At 43.7% G+C, this 22753-nt stretch overlaps 1 protein-coding gene across 2 annotated transcripts in view; it reads left to right on the forward strand.

The window, feature by feature from the left end:
* Positions 1 to 20058, forward strand: part of LOC120835433 (metabotropic glutamate receptor 4) — a 77693-nt gene extending 57635 nt beyond the window's left edge. The window contains exons 6-11 of one of the 2 annotated variants that reach the window (XM_078092858.1): positions 1669 to 1869; positions 7904 to 8040; positions 8938 to 9873; positions 16254 to 16500; positions 16782 to 16817; positions 18289 to 20058. In XM_078092858.1, coding sequence (XP_077948984.1) covers positions 1669 to 1869; positions 7904 to 8040; positions 8938 to 9873; positions 16254 to 16500; positions 16782 to 16801 — 1541 coding nt within the window. In that variant the 3' untranslated portion in view covers positions 16802 to 16817; positions 18289 to 20058. The remainder of the gene's footprint in view (positions 1 to 1668; positions 1870 to 7903; positions 8041 to 8937; positions 9874 to 16253; positions 16501 to 16781; positions 16818 to 18288) is intronic. The other variant, XM_078092857.1, reaches the window with a different exon arrangement.
* The last annotated feature ends 2695 nt before the right edge of the window (positions 20059 to 22753 follow it).

Below are 22753 nucleotides of genomic sequence, written 5' to 3' on the forward strand. Positions count from 1 at the left end.
GTCAATTTGCGCCACTATAATTAACATGTATGCAAAGTGAAACATTTGTAAAACGTTTTGAGCCAAAATATTACAAGTTTGTGCTATATACTATTCCAGATAAGGACTTTGTACTTTCTATGCTGTATGTCATACAAAATCAAGAATTTTGAACACAACATTATCACAACAAATGTGATAATCCATCTAATAGCTATTTAAATATCTTGTTCACCACAATAGGAGCATTATTTTAATTTGCTAAATATGATGGAAAACAGCGTCCTTTTACATATCCACAATGAATACAGATATTTCCTAAATGACTGCAGCACATTCCTCACTGTGTGCTTGTTAACTTCCAAAGCTTAACTAATAATTCCATTTGGCATATCCGTATATTGGGCTCCATCATTAGCTCCTCCCTGGTAATTAGTCTACTATTAATCTCAACTGAACACACCTGCTTTGCACATAAAGCGGAGTTTTATTGAGACAGCTTTACGATTCGAGGCTCGTGAGGAGAAAGGAAATGTTGGGATTGGCATGTTGTATCTCCCCCTGATGTGCCACCTCCTCCGAGCAATTAACAATCACAAAAACCAATGCAACACCCTGGGCCAGGATTAGTAAAGTCCTATCAGAAGTTATTACATTGAGTCGAGGGGATTATCCCTGTCCTGTGAATGCTTCTCTCCATTTCCTGGGTCTCTGATTCCTCTCTGACTTAATTCACAGTTGGACACTCAGTCAAGCAGGTCAGGATTTGATCACAATGGAACATATATCTGTTTTTTTTGTAAGTTGCTAATGGAAAACGGCATGAGGTGAGATATACTGTGTGCAACAGCTAATGGAATAGACGCTTAGGTCCCAGTTCTAATGTGAACAGAATCACTCAGAGGAAAATCCATGCATTCCTGCTTGAGAGACGAGGACAAGTTTTTGTTTTTAACTTGATGAGATTTCCCGGAGGAGAGAACCTTGCACTCCAGATATTGGAATTGATTTGCTCCTCTGCAGCGGCCCAGATATTTACCTTCTAGCTAATTGCACGAGGCAAGACCCATTTAGTGTAGAAAGACTGCGACTCACCCAGGAGCAATGTGTTTTATTCTGTTGGAATGATGCCACGCCCCCCATTTAAAAAGGTTCATCTCACTGCAAGTGGACAGAATTGCCCTTTTCCATCCAGTGGGTGTTACACAAGGGTAGAAGAGTCGTATCTTTAGTTATTCTGTGAATGAGGTTCAAAATGGATGCTTCAAAAAAAAAAAAGATTTCTAATATTATGGATATTAGTTGTCTGGGGACAAGCGCTAACTACGCTATTCGTTATCAGCCTACTTCAAACGAGGGTCAGAGATGGACTCGTTGATACTTCTTCAAGCTGCATCCGTTCATTCATTCAAGCACTCGAGTCCTTATTAAGTGAACACATTTTTCTTGGTTGCGTGATGTGGCTGATTTGATGGAGGATTTCAAACACACTTGTGAAATGCTTTTCAGCCTCCCTCCGGATTGTTCAAACGTGCGACTCACACTTGACACGATTAACCGTGAGCTTACCGAGCGACCACGCGGGTTTCATCACCCGTGATTTAACGGCATGTAAGCAATTAGCAAAAACTGCACTCGTGCCGTATAATAATGCACAATGTCTGACTTGCAACTTTCTGTGTCTTACAGATCAGGAGCGGATTGGAAAGGACTCAAACTACGAGCAGGAAGGAAAGGTGCAGTTTGTCATTGACGCCGTCTATGCAATGGCTCATGCGCTGCACAACATGCACCAGGAGCTGTGCCCGGGGAAGGTGGGCCTCTGCGCTAAAATGGATCCCATCAACGGCACTCATCTGCTGAAGCACATCCGCCGTCTGAACTTTGCAGGTCATTCGCGTTTACTTTTACTTGATTGGGTGTTTGTCTCAACTCAAGAGCCATTTAAACGCACTCAGGCAGTTCATTTCACAGTCTTGTCAATGATCCGGGTGGCTCAAAATCAGCTCTTGAATGGAGAAACGAGACCGAGAGGCTGCAGACACCTCGGCCTCCCTTTGATGCTAAGCTTAGGCTAACGCGCTGTCAATGCTAACATGGTCTTGTTGTGCATTTACACGTTCACCAACTCCCTTCAGGTCGCATGATAATGTTTAAAATGTAGTCGTGCTGCAAAGATGAGAGTAAGAAAGTTTTTCATGAAAATAAAAAATGAGCTTCGCAAATCATATCACTTTTGCAATATATGCAAAGTAATCAAATACAGATGTATTTTATTCATCATTCAACCGATATAAAAAAGTAGAAGAAATACCATAATTTTATTCCTCTGTCAGAAATGTAGTGTTAAATTTCCTTGAGGGTTTTGGAAATGCTCAACATGTTTAGGAAACTGCCTTGTGAACCTTTTCCTCCATGAAGCCTCGTGTTACATTCAGCTCACAGTTCACATTCACGACTGACGCATTAATAATTAACCGCATTGACAAAAAGAGCAGTGGTCCTTAGTTTCATTATAGAGACACTGAAGCAGTTTGAGACAATTAAAATGTCCTCCTCAGAGACTTGAGTATGCAGTGTTTGTACAGATAAATTATTCATTTGAACTCTTCAAACCAATTTGTCATTTTAATATCGACTTGTTGCAGTGGTAAAATGTCAATTTAATAGTTAATTTATGTCTGAGAAGTGAAAAAGTATTTCTTAATTGTATTTAATGTGAGATTTTGAAGACTATTGCGTTACAAAATAAGTGTGTGTGTGTGTGTGCGTAGTGAGTAAATGGAAATATTGGGAATTTTGGTTAGTGTCCGAACAAACGTCTATTCGACATGATTCTCGTGGTTTGTTCAGGTAAATTCACATTTCATCTGTATGTCATCTAGTTTTCACATTACTACTTATGGCAAGTGAAGAGTTTGAAACTTAAAAGGCGAACACGTGGCGGCTTTGTGTTTTGTTTTGTGATCATTTATACCAGACATTGCGATCATAGTTAATAAACAATAAACGAATGAGAACGATGGCATACTGCTAGTGATAGTGGAGGAAATTTCAGATTCATAGATTACACAGTTTCACATTTCACCCCGCCAGCACATGAAGCTCCAGTGAAGCATTTTCCTGAATTTTGATCTGAACAGGCAACACGATGTGACCAGAGAGGTTGCCTCACACTACACTCGTGCAATTGCATCAGCACGCTTTGTTGTATAAAACCTGCACAGATACATAGAACAACATACTGGACTGGCTGGTTTCTGAGAAAATACTTCTCTCTGCTGTGCTGTGGTGTCGATATCCTACACGCCAGTAAACCTGCAGCGTAATCAATCCTTTTCTTCTCACAAACGAACAGCAGACTCAACAAATGAATGCAAAAGTAGGGCATTTCTTGTTATTGTGATGACTCATTCTTGAGGCAGAGCCAGCAAGAATCTATTGTTACACACGTCTCTGTTTGCTTTCAGCCGTTTTAGTGGACATCAGCTAAAAACAATTTCACATTTTCTTCCACTGCAGAGCCGCACAGCCCTCGAGAGTCCACTCAGACCGAGTCCTTAAACGCATCGCGTCTTGCATAAGTAATGAAGCTCTGTTGATAAAGGTCAAATGTCAAAAATCTTTTGAAAAACCCAAAGGCCCTCGTAGTGGCCTTACAACTGGCACGCTCACGAAACCTTTTATCCGGGATGCCTCGGTGGGCCGTCAGGGTCTCAACAGGGGACACGGTAAGCTCGCTCATGACAGATAACCTTTTTAAAAAAGATGAAAAGACTCGGTTGCACCGTTGGGATATTTCCGGTAGTCTCTGTGGGCTCAAGTACTTTTACTTAAAGGCTGTACAGTTCATATTCCAGTCACTTGTACTTTATTTGAGTATTTTTATTTTACTTCCTCCTTCTACTCCATCAAACCTCTGGGACAAATGTTGTGCTACATTTATCTCAGAACCACGGTCGCGGTTGAGAGGACAAGTCATATTCTTCCCATCCAGTGAAAACATCCTATCCTTAAAATTATACTTTATAGTACCAGAGCAACAAGCTGAAATCTGCTGTTTTTCTTTGGGAGATGCAGGGTCACATGATCATGATAACATGGTATTTAAATAACAACCCAACATAAACATTTAGGCACTAGTCATATTAATCCAAACATCAGTAAAACACATTTATATTTTATTATGTCTAGCTTATGATACATTTACTTTTATTATTTCTATTGTGTTATATTAATAATGTCTTTAAGAGACATCCAGTGGTGGAAACACTAAAGTTGTAGCTTATTCTACATCCTCAACTCTTCAAGTGCTCCTTTGCTTCTTCGGCGGCGGCCCACGGAGCCGAGCAATCAAACGCCTGCAGCCTTTGTGCTGTTTGACTGTCGCCTTCAGAGATTCCCTCTGTCTTCTTCCCACCTCGGCGTTCCTGCGTGTCGAGGAGTTGCCCGGACTTCAATGCGCCACAATTGAATGAAGCTTCTCATCGGGGTTTCATGTCGGGGTGAAAAGTGCTTTTAGCTTTTTGCCGCAGACCCAAAGAGCGGCGTCCTTTCCGCCGTCATTGTCACCAGAGGCAGCTGTTTTGGTGTCTGGGAATAACGTCGAGTTCTGAGTGTTTCCCATCACTGCACACGGTGAGAACACGCTTCTGGTGGGGAAAATGTCCTTTTGTCATTTTCCTTTCCCCGGCACGGTGAAAAGGCCTGTTTGCGTGCAACAACAAAAAAAATGTCTATAAGCATATTGAAATCATAAGAATGGAGAGCAGCAGATACAAGGCTCAAGTATCCCACAACCTGTTGTGCGCACAGTAAGATGTGCAATAGCCTGTCCATTGTATTATAATGTTCAAACAGTGGCTACTCAACAGAAGAGAGAAGCACGACATTATTTAAACACAATATATACCTGTGCAATTCTACCGCGACTTAATCACAGAAATCGGTTGAAATGAATGAAAGCAGTATTTTGGTTTTGCAGTGAGATTACCGCTGTAAATGTTCAGAACGATGAAACAGAATTCCCATCGTGTGGTTTCACAAAGTTAGAGATCACTTGTGGATAGAAGAAGCTTCTGATTGAAGCGTCTCGCAAAGGTCTCGCCGAGGACACGCAGGAGCAGGAAGGACACGCGGCGACGTTGTGTCCGCGGAGTGCACGCGCGTTGAATTCCGCACGACTGGCCGGCGTGCGGGTCGTTGAGAGTTAATCACCGGGTACGGGGGGCGGCGGGCTGTGCTGTCACTCGCCGAGGTGTCCCGCTCGTGCATCCATGCAGGGCAAAGCACGTGTTGGGTCAACGGTCACGGTCAGGTGACCCTTCAGGTGTGTGGGAAGAGAGGCGCTGCGGTAATGCAATAATCATTAAATATCACATATAATTACATGCTCCTCATTAACCCCGCCACGTTTCTTCGAGAGGAGGCCCACGCGTGCGCGACCCCCGGGGGGCCCGCGCTGTCACATTAGTGCACGGCGCGTTGGCAGCGGCGGCAGACGCCTGTGATGGGACGCGTTACGCCCCTGACTGCTGAGAGGACTGTTTAGACAAGCGAATTTGTGCCACATGACAGGCCTAATTCCTCATTCCTCCAACATTGACCATGTGCCCCCAAATGCACCGCTGTCTTCACTCTTAATGAAGTGGACGACGGAACAGCGACAGCGACCCCGACCGTTATTCCCCCATGGAGCCTTAATCTGTCGATTCCTTGCTGTGGACACAGAAGACGGATTTGTCTTTTCCATTTGTTTTACCGTAATGGGGGGCACCACATGAGGTGCGCGATGCTCTGTTCAAACACGCAATTCAATCTTATTATTTTGAATGTCTATTGAAATTTTAAAGTGGCATTAAATGAAACTATTATATTTATTTGGCTGTCCTCAAGGAAACTCTCTCAATCTGCCGTGTGGAGATAAATAGACACAAATGAAGTCATTTGGCTTCCGCAGCTGGAAGCACCACAATGGAAAAAGAAGTAATATGCGTAACTACTTTAAATTACTACTTTTTAGTTGGGGACGTTGTTTAATTTTTGAGCTACGCTTCCCAGAAATGATTCCATCAGCGCGATCGGTGCTGTGTTACATTCGCGGTGGTTGTCGCTGATTGAACTCAGTACACAGATTAGATTTGTTTTCTCAGGGAAGTCAAACCCGACACCTGAGGCAGCACAGTGGAAGCTCCCGTGATGAGAGCGGTGTTTCAACAGCAACTTCCATCAACAGGGAAATTAGGATAAAACCGACACACCAGTCAACTTATTGTGCATAATCGAGCAGTGGAAGAGAGAGCTGTCAATCTATGTGAAATTTCTTGAACAAAACCAGGTAGCAAATAGATTATAATCATACACAGTAACCCCAATGATGGTATTCAGGGTCCATTTGCCTCTATCAGCGAAGAAGGCTTCCATTTGAGCACTTAGAGCCTCGAGTACACAACCCCAAACAAGACAGCGGTTCAAGAGCTTTTAACGGCCCAGGAAAATGGTGAAAAAGGGAAAAAACGAAATCTTCAATGGAAAATATAACAGCTCACAAATAGTGTTGTTATGTGCTTAATATATTTATGTAAACATATTGCCTCGCAGCTTTATAAAGTCACCGTAATCCTCCCATGATCACCGACTGCTTTGTGATGTGGGCGGCATTGTCACAGATGCGAGGCTGAGTGAAACCGTGCCGCTGTAATCCAGCGGGCTGACTCATCGAGGAAGGGATTAAGCATCCTTCCACCACCAAAACACAAAAGCAAGAACAACAAAAAATAAAATCCTCATCGGCAGGAACCCATCCGCAGCAATTGGTCACGTTAAACTTTTTTGTTCGTGCTTGATTTGTCTGTTTCTGAAGGTAAGGAGTCTTTTTTGTGAAGGTTGATGTGAAAATCAGACAAACAAAAGTCCCCCTTTTCTCCCTCTGAGGAAAACCGCCCCACCTCGCTCTCCTGGAAGTGCGTTTCAACCAGTTACAGAGACATCTGCGGTGGGCTTTTCCCTGTGACGCATCGCCACAGCTGGTCTTACAAACGGCACACAGGAACAGTGTAGGAGGAGGACACGGTGTTGTGCGTTTGAGGGCTTTTGTGCGCTCTGACGGCAGATTGTCATCCGGTATGATCTTTTTTTTCAACACCATTTCAAATTGCTTCCTTTCGACAATGTTTGAAAATTGCAAAACACTGTATTTTTAAGGTGAGGACACTTCAATATTCAATTGAAGTGTGATCTAATTTGATAATCAGACTGAGTGGCCTTTTCGATTTCTCTCCAGGCGGGGGGATGTTTTGTTTCGCTTCATCCAATCAGTGCCAATTGATTTGTCCGTCTTGCTGACATCATTTTCGTTTTAGGACTTTATGACCCAATTTTTTACAGAGGTAACCAAGTTCTTAGCCACCTGTATTATGTGGCCATCCCACCAACAAGGCTTTGGGAGAATGATCGCAGATGAACCACTGAACAAACCTCAGACATTTGTGTGGTGATTTTAAAATATGAAACCCGACTTGGGGAGGAATGTAAAGACATCTATTTTTGGTCCGAGGAGGGTACTTGAACCACAATCTTCAGCACGACAATTTGTCGAGCTAAACGCCGGCTCACCTCCACAACCTCACATTTCCACATAGCTGGCAAGCGGAGCTCTGCAAGTGGGAAATGAAGATGAAGCATATGCACTCAACCGGTCCAAAATGAACATAATTCCTTGTGTACTTGCTGAAAGTTCTCATTAGGACACCGTGGTGACTGCTCGGCCATTTTGACAATAAAGTATTGCATAATTTGGGTTTGTAATTTAGTGGAATGACAACTGTGCCATTAATGACAACACATTTGTTGGTCGCCACACAGAACGTGACAATGTGCAGTAAATGATGATGATGATGATGATGATGATTGTTCTCTCATTTAGGCATTGCTGGAAATCCAGTGCTCTTCAATGAAAACGGAGACGCTCCTGGACGATACGACATCTACCAATACCAGATCCAAAACCAAACCGCAGAGTACAAGATAATTGGCAACTGGACGGATCAACTCCATCTCAACGTAAGCGTCGCCTTTGCCCTTTGGTGTATTGGATGGAGTCTGTGTTCGCTCACAGACTCCATCCAAACCATTTGATAGTGCTTAGTGCCAAAGGTGTAAATATCCACAGGGCGCTTTTAATGATTAACAGGTTGGACTGTGATGAAAAGAAAGCCACTGGAGCCTAAGTACAGACATATTTAATATCATCTCTCCAGACACGGCATTATAACAGTGAATTACATAAAGCTACCAAACCAGTTCTGTTTTGACAAAATAAAGAGGACGCCTTAGGCAGAGACTACAACTGAACAAATGAAGCAGCTTGAGAGGAGCTTTGCTTTCTTTACCTTTTGAAAAAGGGCAAAAGCAACGTTTGTGGTGGTCACCTACTGTGGAACGGGCCAGTTCTGACTCTAAAGCCGTATTTAATTAGGATTCTTTGACTTCTTAATTAAATGCACATTTAGAGACACATTCAGCGGCTTTGAATGAACTGCCAAAATTGAATAAAAGTGATAACGTAACATCACAGAGCGTGGACATGTTTGAATTGACGTATTTCATTTATCTGTAAGAGTAAAGCAGGAAAATCCACAAGAAGAGCAGTACCCTTAAACGGGATTAATCTATTTGTCTTCTGATCGTAAACAGCCGAACAACCACATACCAAAGAGAAACCCTCTCAGTTCCTCATGTTTCCTCTTGAGTCTAATTTTTCAAATTCGACCCCCAACAGGAAGACATTTGAACCCTTGTTTGCCGTCTCCAACCCCAAATACGAGTTCAAACATCAATAAAGTATCCCTTTCTCCACATTACATCATTTTAAACAGTCTAGCACAAAAAAGATGTTCCCATCTGCATTTTGTCCCCCGTTGTCTACCCGCTAATGTCTGTCCGTGTCCCCTTTTGCAGGTCAGTACGATGCAGTGGCCCCGCGGGGGCCGCCACATCCCGTCCTCCATCTGCAGTCTGCCCTGTCAGGCCGGCGAGCGCAAGAAGGTGGTGAAGGGGATGCCCTGCTGCTGGCACTGCGAACGCTGCGACGGCTATCAGTACCAGGCGGACACCTACACGTGCAAGATGTGTCGCTTTGATTTACGGCCCAACGGCAACCACACCGGCTGCGTTCCGATCCCCATCGTGAAGCTGGAGTGGAGCTCTCCGTGGGCCGTCTTCCCCGTGCTCATCGCCGTCGTCGGCATCATGGCCACCGTGTTCGTGGTGGTCACGTTCGTCCGCTACAACGACACCCCCATCGTGAAAGCGTCGGGCCGGGAGCTGAGCTACGTGCTGCTGACTGGCATCTTCCTCTGTTACGCCACAACGTTCCTGATGATTTCCACCCCCGATGTGGGAATATGCTCCCTGCGGAGGATCTTCTTGGGTCTCGGCATGAGCATCAGTTACGCCGCCTTGCTCACCAAAACCAATCGCATTTACCGCATCTTTGAGCAGGGTTCCATGTGCGTCAGCGCACCCCGCTTAATTTCTCCAGCCTCCCAGCTTGTAATCACGTTCACCTTGGCCTCGGTGCAGCTGCTCGGGGTGTGCATCTGGTTTGGCGTGGACCCCTCCAAGGCCATTATCGACTATGAGGACCAGAGGACCTCGAACCCGGTGATGGCTCGTGGCGTGCTCAAGTGTGACATCTCGGATCTGTCTCTCATCTGCCTGCTGGGCTACAGCATGCTGCTCATGGTCACCTGTACAATCTACGCCATAAAAACCAGAGGGGTGCCGGAGACCTTCAACGAGGCCAAGCCCATCGGTTTTACCATGTACACCACCTGCATCATTTGGCTGGCATTCATCCCGATCTTCTTTGGTACTTCACAGTCCACGGAAAAGGTACGCTTACAACAATACTTTTTGTTTTTCTTTCATCAACTAGCTCTTCATATACAGTAATTAAGTACATCTACTCAAGTACCTGCTGATGTACAATCTTGAGTTACTTTTTGAGTTACATTTTTTTGTTCGTATCCTTCACTGCATTTCAGACGGCAGTGTGTATTTGCACCATATTTCTTTGACATTTTTAATTACAAGTTACTTTACACAACGTTTGTCTAAAGTACTAAACATAATATATGATTAAGCATCGTTGACGATCAATTACTTAGCAAAGGTTACTAAGCTTACTTAGTAACTTTAGGCTTGTCACTAGAGAGAAAGTCTTCCTGGCATCGCTTTCTCTGACCAGGGAACAGCTGAACCAAATTACGTTTTATCCTCCTTTATCCTAATTTTTTAACCGGTCACATTTGTGATAGACCTTTAATGGGGGTTTCGGCCCACAGATACGTTTTGATTAAACTACCCAACAGTAGGCCTATTTAAGGCACATATAATGAGGTCAGCTACATTATACTCCAGTTTACACATGAATATAAATCATTATTATAGGGAATTATAATATACCTTTTATAATATACCTTCTCTATTCTCTAGTAACTTCTCTAGTTATTCTCTAATAACTCTAAAAATCGATGTGCCTGGGACCTCGTGTGCCTGCACACCTGGATCTCATCCATTTGGAGCTCTGTGGGGGGCGGGACCACGGGTCAAGTGGGAACCGAAAGGGTCATGGGGGCTGCCTGGCTCGGAGCGCGGAACTCCCATTCGGGGCGGACGACCCGTCTACGGAGCCAAAGCGGTAAAACAATGACAGTAAAACTGTGTAGATTCAGTCAAAAGACGGTATTCTGGCAGCTCAACGAAATGGACTCAAGTGCAGAGGAGTGCTGAGGGGAAAATCCTCACACTGGCATGGACACTATCAGCGGTGCCAGCGTGGGTTCGACAGATGCAACAGAATAATCCTTACCTCCTCCCCTCTAGGATTAAACAAAACAATGCATCAAAACCCTGGCCCTGAAAAACTGGCCTTGATAGTTACCTTTGTGGGAGAGGAAGAGAGAGGGAGAGGGCGAGAGAGGCCGTGTGCATTGTGTCACGCTCAGCATCCCAAACAATAACTTCCAGTAAAGTCCACTACTGCATTGCAGGATATCTGCATATGACTGCAGTCAATTGAATTACATTAATAACGCAGTATGTGACCTGCAGCACAATGACTTATTTTCATATGCTGCATGTTGTGTTGCAACCGTGGTCCTTCCCTCCTGTTGCACAGCAGCAACATGTTGAAAACAACCAGGGACCTGCTGCTGCTTAACAGATGCCGCTTGTTACGCTGCATTTACTGAAATATATCAAACGAAAGTGTTCCGAAATGTCAACCAGAGCCTCGTCCCTATATTAGGCACGCAGCAAAGAAAAAGCAATCCGAGTTCAAAGTCCACGTTATTTTTTAATGTGACTGTTGCACATCTTAAGTCGCATGTCAACAGCATCCGGGGATATCAGCGAGTTCTTTGTTTAATCATTCCATCTCTCTGAAGATGAAAGAGAATAATGCAATCTCGGAGAACTGATTTTTTTAGGAGGATGAGGTAATCCATTAGCTAGCATGGCTTTGAATAGTAAAGTAGCAAGGAAAAAAAAAGTGTTGAAGGGTATGTCCTACTTTCTGCTCCCTCTTCTTCCAAACCCTGAGAAACTTTTCTCATTCTGCTTAAATAGGAGGCACTAAAATGATATTGTTCACTCATTAATAATTATTTCCCGGAGAAAGCTGAACAAACAATGTCTACAGGACAAACTTCTACCATTGCCCTTAGCGTTGTTAAGGTGATGCATAAAATGGGGAAATCTTGCTGCAGGGAAATGTGCTACTTTTCCTTCTGCACATGAAAGGGAATAATCCTACATTCATGCGTTAGAGTGTAGGAGAGTAGGACAAACTCTAATTCACACTCTAATAGTGTTTATTCTAGACCATGCAGAGAGTTGCTTTGTTATTGAAGACGTTCCTCCCAAGAAAAACGACAACTACAATCCATAAAATAAAAATATGTTTACGTTAATATCGACAGCCGAGTGACGTGTTGTGACGCGATCAGACTCTGTCTCCTAATTCCAACTTCCCTCGTCTGTTAACGCATGGCCTGAACCCGGCGCTTGCTTTCCTAACCTTGACTAAGAGTAGTAGTTTTAACACAAACCGTGATGATAAGCGAGTGGGTGGTAACTAAGTGCGTATTTTTTATTGATTTATTTTTGATTTAGTATTGCTTAATACTTTCTCACATGGTCTGAGTGTTTTTCCCACCACTGAAAACGAATAACAAATAATGTTATTGTGTATATATATATGTATGTATATATGTATGTATATATGTATGTATGTATGTATGTATGTATGTATGTATGTATGTATGTATATATATATATATATATATATATTGTATGTAACAACATATTTTGCTTAATTAGCTCTGCTGTGCCATGCATCATGTGAAAGAAAAAAAAACTTTGACAGATTCGCTGAGCGGTTACATAAAAACATTCTTATTTACGGAATTAACCCGTCAAAGCAAACACACCTCGTAATCATTTGACTGTAAGTGACAGCCTGCACAAAGCCCCGCAGCCCACTTTGACACGTCTTTCAGAGCAATTAATCGCTCCGCTTCCTCCGGGTCTTGATTTACCTTATCGCGCCGCCTATGTGCTCATCACCACTCTACAGCGGTGCCTCTCCGCCTCGGCATTACGAGCGCACGGGCATCTATTTGTCATCTGGTGCCAGGGTAAGTGTAACAAATGCCATGGCAGTCTTTCACCATCATTCAAACGGGCACATCTGGTCCGTCTATGGAGCGTGATCACCGAGCGTTAGGCCGGCATGGGAAATAGACGTGACGCCTGCTCACCTGGAGGAACGGTATAAATCAGCGACAGAGGCGGGAGGCGAGGCGGCGGACAATAGCCGCGCAGGGGAACGAGGCTTCGCCACAATGGGCTCAGTTCAAATGCAATCAGCCCACACAATGGGGCCCTGCTATTACGGTGCGTGAAGGCACTGATGAATTGCGGGGTTTTATTCATTTCCCTATGAAGTCTCCCTCACACTATTGGCCGTGTCGACCCGACCACAACAACAAAAGTAAAACTGCTGTCCGTGCACAACGCGGACAAAGAGTGGGAGTTTGCAGTGAGCCCAGCGAGACCAGATGTCAGACGGGCGCGTTATTCTCCGCTACCTGTAACCGCGTTCCCACGGCCCCCTTCCGTCTCTCTCTTCTTCTCAGCACAAAGCCTAACAGCATTATTCGCACTAACGTGCCGCAGGCCCGGTGTTACGTAATGAAGATTGACGCATCAGAGCAGAGGGAGCTGCTCGGCAGCCTCTCCGACCCTCGGAGAGCAGTCGTTGCGTTCATTAGGCCTGTACATGCGAGCAGCCTTCTTGGTCGTGGCCATTGACCCCTGGGTGCTCCAATAATAGCAGCGAGACGTCGTGAGGCTAATCAGGCTGGAGAAATCGTGATCTTGGTAGATGACATTCTCCCATGAAGCTATATCACTGTGTCCCCCAAGGCTTCAATTTGTTTATTAGCTTAATTAGAGTGTAATTACAGTGAATTCTAATGGAGCCGGCCCCACTGCTGAACACTTCCACAGCATGCTGAGAAACAAGGCGGCTGCTTGATGTAGAAAGTAATTTGCATCCTGCAGCAGAAACTCTCTGGAGTCGCTGGTTTGAAAATAGAATCTGTTTGCATTTATTAACCCTCAAATTGATCTGGTGTTTTCAGCCAACGCAGACTCTCTCACTCGTCCTCTCTGTAGGCAACAATGTGTTATTTCATTAACTCGTCTCATCATGAAATGATAACCCCCCCGTTGTTTTCCTCTGCGTCTAGTTCAGTCATTAATGCTGCCATACAGCGCTGCTCCTGTGTTGTGTTCTGCTCGAGGCAAAATCTGCTGATTGCAATGCGACAGGCGTGCGAGGCACACGGCAGCTGACTGCTCCGTGCACGTCAGCTGCACAGAAATCAGGAGCAATCAAATGAATTGATTGAAAACAAGGAAGCAAAACAAACTCAATGGCTAATTTCCCGTATTAATTGCATTGAAGTGCATTTAGATTGCTTTACTTAATGCTTGAGAGCGATTCAGGGCGACCGAGCTAACTAGCGGGGTAAGCTAACGGATCCTACATGTCGCACATGTTTGTCCTTCTTTCGCAATCATCCTAAAATCCAATACAAAGTGACCACAAGCATGTCCGTTTCATCTGGGGTTGAAAGGCGGGACAGAGTTGGTTTTCCTCTGCGGGCAGCAGCTTGGGTTCAGCCGTCCGTCCACGAGGCAGCAGTGAAAGGAGCCCGGGGGGTTTGCTTTGTCACCCTCCCTATAACTGGGTGGTGGGGGTGGGTGGAGGGGGGGCACGGCAGCTGTCCCTCCGGCACACGGGCCACATTCTTCCATCCTTCTCTCCGGCCAGCAGTCCGACATGGTGTGTTTGTGTGGGGGGATGTGGGGGAGTCACAGACAATAACCATGCAAAAAAAACATACAATTCAAGTCAAGGTGGCTGATGACAGCTCACTTTGCAAAGTAAAATATTTACTGTTGAAGCTAAAAGGCATCTTGTATCATGGCCACGTGATCGTGATCTGCAGTGAGACCGCATATACTTTAGTCCGCAGTGGTTTAACTACTGTTGTAAATCACTTTCTGCAGCAGTGTTTCATTTTGAGAAGCTGCTTTGTCCTTCGTTCCGTTAGGAAAAAATAACGCTCATTCCATTATGGCAATAGTTTTTGATTGGAAGAAATCCATTTCTGTATTTCTGTATTTAATAAATTGCCTTTGGAAGACGGGAGCTGCATGTATGACTCATTAAATGCCTTTATGTGAAATAAACAAAAGCAGCTTCCGCTTGAGGCAGAGTAAGAACCTAAAGTGGGAGAAAACAGTGGTGATAGATTAAGTTCTCTACAATAGCAGACCAGATGCTGGAACGTCAGGCACTTTTTTTGTTTTTTTTCAGAAATACAAGCAAGTCAACAAATAAACTATATTTCAATCCGGAGAGACTTGTTGAAATTTGAACAATGCTTTATTATAACAGGTGTAATATGATATTGCAAGTTGTTTGGGGCTTGGACTCCATCCTGCCGCTGGATAGACCCGGGGCCGGGATCTCGAGCCGAGACGAGGCATATCCCCCCCTTTGGGAGTCCAAACACTGGTGGTGGTGGTGGTGGTGGAGCCCAAGTTGCATAACTCTCCCGCTATGCCAGGTTCTGCTGTAGATTGGAGGTGTCCGGGGTGGTGGCGGGTCACCTTTGGAGCGTGCTGAAATGACAACTCACAGCAAAAGAGAAGAGAACAGTTTTTTAACGTTTGCCTGCCCCAATGCGATTGGTTTACGGTACCGACACCCACGTCTGATACTACCCGACCCCGCCCCTAATCAGCTGGCCGTGCCCCCCCAGGGAGAGAGGAGGCCACGGCACAGCCTGTCCAGTCTTCCTGACTTAATTTTTGCCTAAGCTTCATTTAACCTGATATAATAATTTCACAATTGTGTCCTATTCACTGTTAGCCAATCAATGTCTCTGCTTTTTAACGTTGTGTTTATGTGTGTAATTGGAAGCCTGTGCCTTGAACATTTTTGTCATTTACAGGTTCAGATGAGCATTATCACTTTCTTATTAGCTGGTTACTACACAACATTATTTCTCAAACCTCACCAAGTGGGTCGAACCATAGCTACAAGACATCTGCCTCAGATATTACAGCATATAGCCCGAATAAATAACAGTAAAATACTAATACTAATAACTAGGTGATGTTTTAGAGCATCATCATGAGCAGGTATCATCTTGTATTCGTCGTCACTCCGTTTAAAGCTCCGCACAAGAGGATGCTGATTTGGATTTCAACTCATCATCGGTATTAATCATCATCGCCTGCATAAACTACTCGATCTGCTTATTCAGCAACGCTGGCCAAGTGAAGAGGATCCAATGGGCTGCGGTTATCAAACGTGTTTTCAGGATGGCGTGATGGTCATATTAAAAACCACCGTGGCAGAAAATTAAACAAACAAAGTGGCCATGGCTGGTTCAGCACGCGCCGTAAAAGCAGATGTGATGCTGATTTAAAGTAGGTTTTTCAACACCACGAGTAGTTAATGGTTTTAAAAGCCGCGATCGGACTCAGTAGAAGGAACTTTCACAACCGCTTGGCAGATGTCACTCCCCAAATAGAAAGATCTGTGAGCTCCAGTGCCAAGGAAAGACTAAACTCTGTGTGTGTGTGTGTGTGTGTGTTGTTGCATGTTGTTGTTTTTTTGCCTCTGGCAGATGTACATCCAAACAACCACACTGACCATCTCCGTGAGCCTGAGCGCCTCCGTGTCCCTGGGGTTGCTCTACATGCCCAAGGTCTACGTGGTGCTCTTCCACCCCGAGCAGAATGTGCCCAAGCGCACGCGCAGCCTGAAGGCCGTGGTTACCGCCGCCACCATGTCCAACAAGTTCAACCCCAAGGCCGGACTCAGACCCAACGGAGAAGCCAAGACCGAGCTGTGTGAAAGCCTGGAGACGCAATGTGAGTGAACACGGCCGCTCAGGAGGAATTCTCTGACCAGGAACGCGCCGTTCCTTTTACCCGGGCATGTTGTGTCCTGCAGTGTGTTGTGATGATGCAGAGTTGAAATGAATTACCTACAAAAAAGATATGTGGCATGTTATTTAACAGCTCGTTGAATCCAGTAACCACTGTTGTTTATTTGCGTGTTACTGAACGTACTCTGCAGCTCAATAACAGATTTATTCTACTTCAGTAAAACCTTAATTGTCATTCTCTTTTCATTATTTCGTTGAATTTAGCGGCTACACCTGAAATCTAACGCCACATGCTAAAAGGTATTTTCCTTTTTTTGGCTATTTACACGTCTAATACTGAAAGAGTTGATTTCTTGATCAGTCAGAATACAAGTTTGATCCTTGAATAATTGTTTGTTACGTTTCTAAGTTTCTTATAACTAGGTTGTTCTCTCCTGGTGCTGTTAGTCATAGATAAAAGGTTTATGTTGGAAAGTTTGGCAGTAAATAAATCCAGTGATAACATTCGCTTAGGAAATGTCAGAAGACAAAGCTTAATGAGACCTATTCGACTTACTTATTTCTATCTGGCCAGTAGTCAATACTTCAAATGTATTCACTGTTATCAGATGTCACACAGGTCCTGACCTTCAAGCTGCTTCAACAAGCTGAAAAAAAAAGACTAAACGCTTTCAAATACGTATATATGTATAAATGTATTTGCTAGTCGTTTCTGCTGAAGACTTTGGAGCTAATTGTAAATAAAGAAAGAACCACATAATTATTAATCAAAAATACAACAACCTGTTCTGAGGCAGCTGGTTCTCCTGTTCCTGATGACAATAGCATTACCGTATCAGTGACGCAGCGCTAAAGTAAATATTGACCTCTTAATCATTCATGTCTGTATTAACAAGGAAACTGAGCCTTTGTCACACAAATGTCAAAGCCGGGTTGAGTCCAGAAATGTTTCCCTCCACAGAAGAATAGAAGAGCTGACAATGTATTCACAGAAAAGCAAATCGGATAAAAAACACTGTGGCAACAGATGGCACATTGTGGCGAGGCCCATCAGCAAAGATACATGTCAACACACATTGCAACATTAATTCCTATCTCGCTTCAAGTTTCTGTGGAGGGTTAATAGGGCCTTTCGTTACAATAAGTCAGACGGCAACGGCGCTGAATTGATAGCCGGCGGCAATTTGTCCTGATGGGCTTCTCGTTTACAGGCGCCGTACAGTCCGTGGCTATTTGAATAAGCAACATTTGTCATTGTCATCGCCACCCTGGATGCATCGCTTGATGAAATTGAAAAATTCCTCTCCGGCTCGGCTCCCCGGCAACTGCTGCTGTGATTGGGTGGCGATGTGTCAGGATTTATCTGCTCCACCTCAGCGAATCAGCTAACACAGTTTGGGGAAACAAGTGGAAAGTTGAAGCCTGATAGCTGGAGGAAAAGGAGGTGTGATGGGGGGGGGGTTGGCTTTAGTAAACCCTGCTGTAGGTATTACAGGCATGTATTCAGGACAAAAAACAGAAGTGGAGAGTTGAGGGATCTTTGGGAATGATTGGCATTTATCCTACAATGCAACATGGGGAGTAAAAAAAGCAACTGAACACATTTTCTCCCTTTATTTGACATTTTCTCCAACACTCGTTGCATCAGGAAAACAAGGCTAAAGAAAATGGCCACACTCGCTCATTAGTGTTCCTCATCAATAGTGCAGAAGTTATCCCTGACTCCATATGAGTCTCAATACACCCTCTTATTCTTCCTCTTCTCTTTCAGCTTTCCCGACAAAGCAAACCTACATCAGCTACAGCAACCACGCAATCTAATGACCACAATGTCCACATCGGCGGAGTTTCACCCGGTCGGCATGGGAGACGGGCGTGCCGTCGTCCGGCGGGAGATCACCAAAGCGTTGCCCAAAGGCGCCGCGCGGCGAGGGACCGCGGGGGGACCGAAACAGAAAAAAACACGGCGTGGTTGCAGTTTCCATCTTCTGTCCTCCTCACAAGATTACACACACACACACACACACACAAAAAAAAGAAAAGAAAAAATGTAAAAATACGTGCATGGCAGCGGCTGATGGATGGAGCTTTCCTTTTGAGTGTTTACATTTCAGCTGTGCCCTCTTTCAAAAACCCTCTCCGTCGCCGCCGGCGTTGATGACTGAAACAGAACTAAGATCAACAACGTGTTCAGGTGTTCGCAATGTCGTCTGCCAGTTTTGGAGACTGTAATCAATCTAAAAACCCTCGAGACGCCGCAAGGGATTAATCGACACCAAAAAGGCATGAAAACATTGTGCGTGGATTTCTGAACAGGGGAGGAGGCTTGTGTTTTGTATTTTATTTCCAACTGTACTCCGGCCTCATGAGTCTCAAGCGGCTGGAAGCGGTGATCATCCTCTCGACAACGCAACAAATCCCTGCCAGACCAAAAGTTTTTTGTTTTTTTCAGGAGTCAAGAAGGAGTACGCGTATAAGATGGTCTCTGCTGATTTTGAGCATGCCAGTTTTAACATCCTGTGTTGTGTTGTTAAAAAAAAAAAAGAAACGAAAAAAAACCCCAGATATCTTTGGAATGCGTTTAAACTCTGTTGCAGCGTTGTTAACAATTTGTTTTGGGCCCGAGCCCGTCGTACGTTTTAGAAACTGTTGGTGACGGTCTAGTGAGTGATTATTTATCTGTGCTTAAAGTGAGGCCATGATTTGTATTACCAGCTAGCCGAAGGCTGCCACTGCCCTCCACACGCCTGTATGTGCTTTGAAACAATGGCTCGTGGTTACCATCAACCGTGTTTGGACCGCGGGAGACCGCTGCAAGCCGTCGTCCAGGATCGACCCCCCCCCCACCCACCATCACTGCCACCAGCTTTTCTCCTGGTCACACGTAGTGTAAGGGTAAAGCTTAGCTGAAGACATCCATTAGGAGGGGGAATTAAGATGAAGTGTGCCCTTGAGGGGATTGTGCAATATGACCTGAAGGTGATATCCGTAATGGACCAGCTACTGAGAAAATTCATTACTACACGTGTCCCCCTCAGGCACTCCCGTGATGAGGGGGGAGGTGTCGGGGAAGGTGTGAGGCTTTTCAACAAATGAAAATTTAATTGCATAAGAATAAAATATCTTTATCGATCACCGAGAGCTCGCTGAACAGATGAATGGTCGGCTTTGTGAGGTAAAAAGCGCTCTAATGTCCCTGTGGAAAAACATTGGAGGGGGGGGGGTCATTTGTGTTGTGAATTCAATGCTGCTCTTCATACCTCACCCTGTATTACTTTCAACACCATTTGTGTTGCAGAATAAAATGTGAGTGCTGACCAAATTAAATGGCAAGTTAATGTATGTTATTAAATAGAATAATGACGTCTGCTTTATGTCCTGACATATCCTTAATTTGGGGTAAAATGTAGAAAAAGATACAGTGCCTGGCTATCAAAATATGTATTTGTAAAACCCCATGAAAACTAATGGAGTGTGTGAAGCATGTTTAGTTTTTTTTATACAAAATTTTATTTCTATTAAAAATGTTTTGAAACTTCAACGTACGTTTTCTGGTTCTTTTGATACGTTTTTATCGTTAATCCGACCATAACAAAACTAAAATGAAGAGACTACTTTGCTTGAATACTTTATTTTACTATGAACAGATAAGGTTGCATAAGGAATTGTACATTAACAAACGTGCAGCATCTTCAGCTAAATCATTGGCAGGTGTGTGTGTGTGTGTGTGTGTGTGTGTGTGTGTGCGTGCGCGTGTTTTTAAAAGTTTTTCTTGATGTAATAATACAGATTAAAAAACAGTTTGTCAGCCCTTTAAAAAATCAAAAAAGACTGGCTGCTATCGTCTGAATAATACGTTGCCACTAGTGCTCTAATATTAGCAGCGGAAAGATGTAGAACTTGCCAACATGAAATTATATGAAATGACTGGTTTGCTGGGAACTGAGGCCTCTGCATTCAGCGAGCACTCTGCAGCGATCCGCTTCTCCACGCCCCCCCGATTCTGTGAGCCCACGACACAAAAGGCTCGGCCATGACAGTCGCTGCTTAGCGAGCTTTGCAAATATATGTAATGAGTGTATATCATCTTCATCAGCAGATACAGGAGAAGATGCAATGACAGTCCAATGTGAAAAACAGGGTTTCACGTTGATTTGTTTCAGAAGTATCTTAACAAAGAACAAATGGTTAAAGAGTGGTGTTCATTTAATTCATTTCTATATGTTTAAAGACAGTTTTGTCAAAGTTGAATGTTGTCACGTCGTCATATTTATGCACCGAGAGTCACTTTCTAATGACCCACGCGCACTTATTGAAGGAAGGAATATTTAATACAGAGCTTTTGACTGGCTGCCAAATAAACATCGATATACAGAATGAGAGACACTGCAGGGCACTGAGGTGGGAATTAACTAAATAAACCAGTAAATCAATATTTTAATAAATAACACTTATTAGCATAATCCGTCCATGGTGAAAAAAATACAAGTATTTACTGTTTTTTGCTCAAAAGTAGTTTTTTAGAATAAAATACTTGATGTAGATAGTATAAGCAATGAAACAGTTAGGACATAATGTCATAATATTGTAGTAAATGTGATGAGATAATGTAATTCTAATATTTCCCGTATGAGTGAAGAGAAGCATACTTATGGTTAATGACTGAGTACATATGAAACTACTACTGATTAAATCACTCTGAGCCACAGTGACGATGTTAATGCAAACCGCTGCTCAAGGAAACCACATCTGGCGTGATTAGATTGTGAATAAGCTGCAGGGAGGAGGGGACTTTTCCTTTACTGCAGCAAAGAGAAGAGAGCATAATGAATCTGTACAACTGAATAGTGTGTTCTGCTTTGGTTAGAAAGACGACCTCAAACCAACAATGTCGAGACAATGACGTGAGCTTATCGATTCGTTTTCTTTCCGTCCACTTATTGTTAGGAGTCTGTGACTAATACAGGGTCCTCAACCCAGCAGCTTTCTTTCACACTGACAAGAAGCTGTGCAGACCAATGCACATTCCTGCAGACATAGCAACTATGAGCAGTATCATTTTTCCTTGTGCCAGATCTGAAATACCAATATGCCGATTAACGGGTCAATCCAAGCAAACCCTGGTAACCCGTTTTTCAATGCTATGAATTGTAGGTAATTCCTTCGGGGGAAAGTCTGCACACTTTGGTAGAGTGTGAAAAAAGGGTCTCTCTAGGAGTTGAGGATCCGGAGCCCCGGTCCCTCCCAGAAAGCACCTGAGAGCCTTTGAATGTGGACTTTGAGATTCAGGGAGACAAGAAGACGCCTACAGAGGGATTAGTGTATTGTGTATTTATAGTCCTTTCTCTACTTGATGTTGTTTTGTCTTTCTTTGGGTCGTCGCGTCCCAGATCTTCCGTGACCTGCGTGTTGTTTGTCATCCGGACTCTCGTTTCTTTCATTGTAATGTCCCAATGCGTCTGCCTGCCTCTGACTCTGCATTAGAGCAAACATGACCTTTTGACGAGACACTAGAATATGAATTTGTAGAATTTAATATTCAATAACTTCATGGCATACTATACCGTGACATTTAAAAAAATCTCATACATGGACATAGTAATATGATAAAGTACTATGAGTTTGTTATAACATACTCTACTTTGACACAGGTTGTGAGAACAGCCGAGAAGCCAAAAATCAGTTTTTTGGAGTTATACACACAGCTGTACTTACTTATTTTAGAACATGCTCTACCTTTTTAAGACTTTTGTCACACTTTTGTATTTTTAGGACTGACTAAGGTAATCATCCATTCATTCATGTGTACAAACTATGTTTCCACAAAAAAAGTAAAAATGCAGTGAATAACACAATAACAATGTACACCCAGGAAAAGGCACATACATCGGCAATGCCCAAAACTCTCTTGATCCTATTAGTGAACCCCCCCCTCCTCCATATCTATCAAATTGGATGTCCTAACATAATAATTATTCCCCCCTCTGTGTTCATCTGATGTACAGCACACGCCTGCATCTGTACAATCAGACACACCGATGATCCTCACACGACAAAGCTTTACAAATCTAAATTGTTGCTGCAGTGGGGATGAAAATCTTTACATAGCTAAAGCAAGAGCTTTTCATTCTGCCTACGCCATAATCTTCCATTGAATATTATACTGTATATTCAATGGATATATATATATATCATCATATTATAAGAAAGAGCCTTATAAAATGATGAAAGCCAAT

This window comes from Gasterosteus aculeatus, chromosome 17 (genome assembly GCF_964276395.1).
Source record: "Gasterosteus aculeatus chromosome 17, fGasAcu3.hap1.1, whole genome shotgun sequence".
NCBI classification, from domain to species: Eukaryota; Metazoa; Chordata; class Actinopteri; order Perciformes; family Gasterosteidae; genus Gasterosteus; species Gasterosteus aculeatus.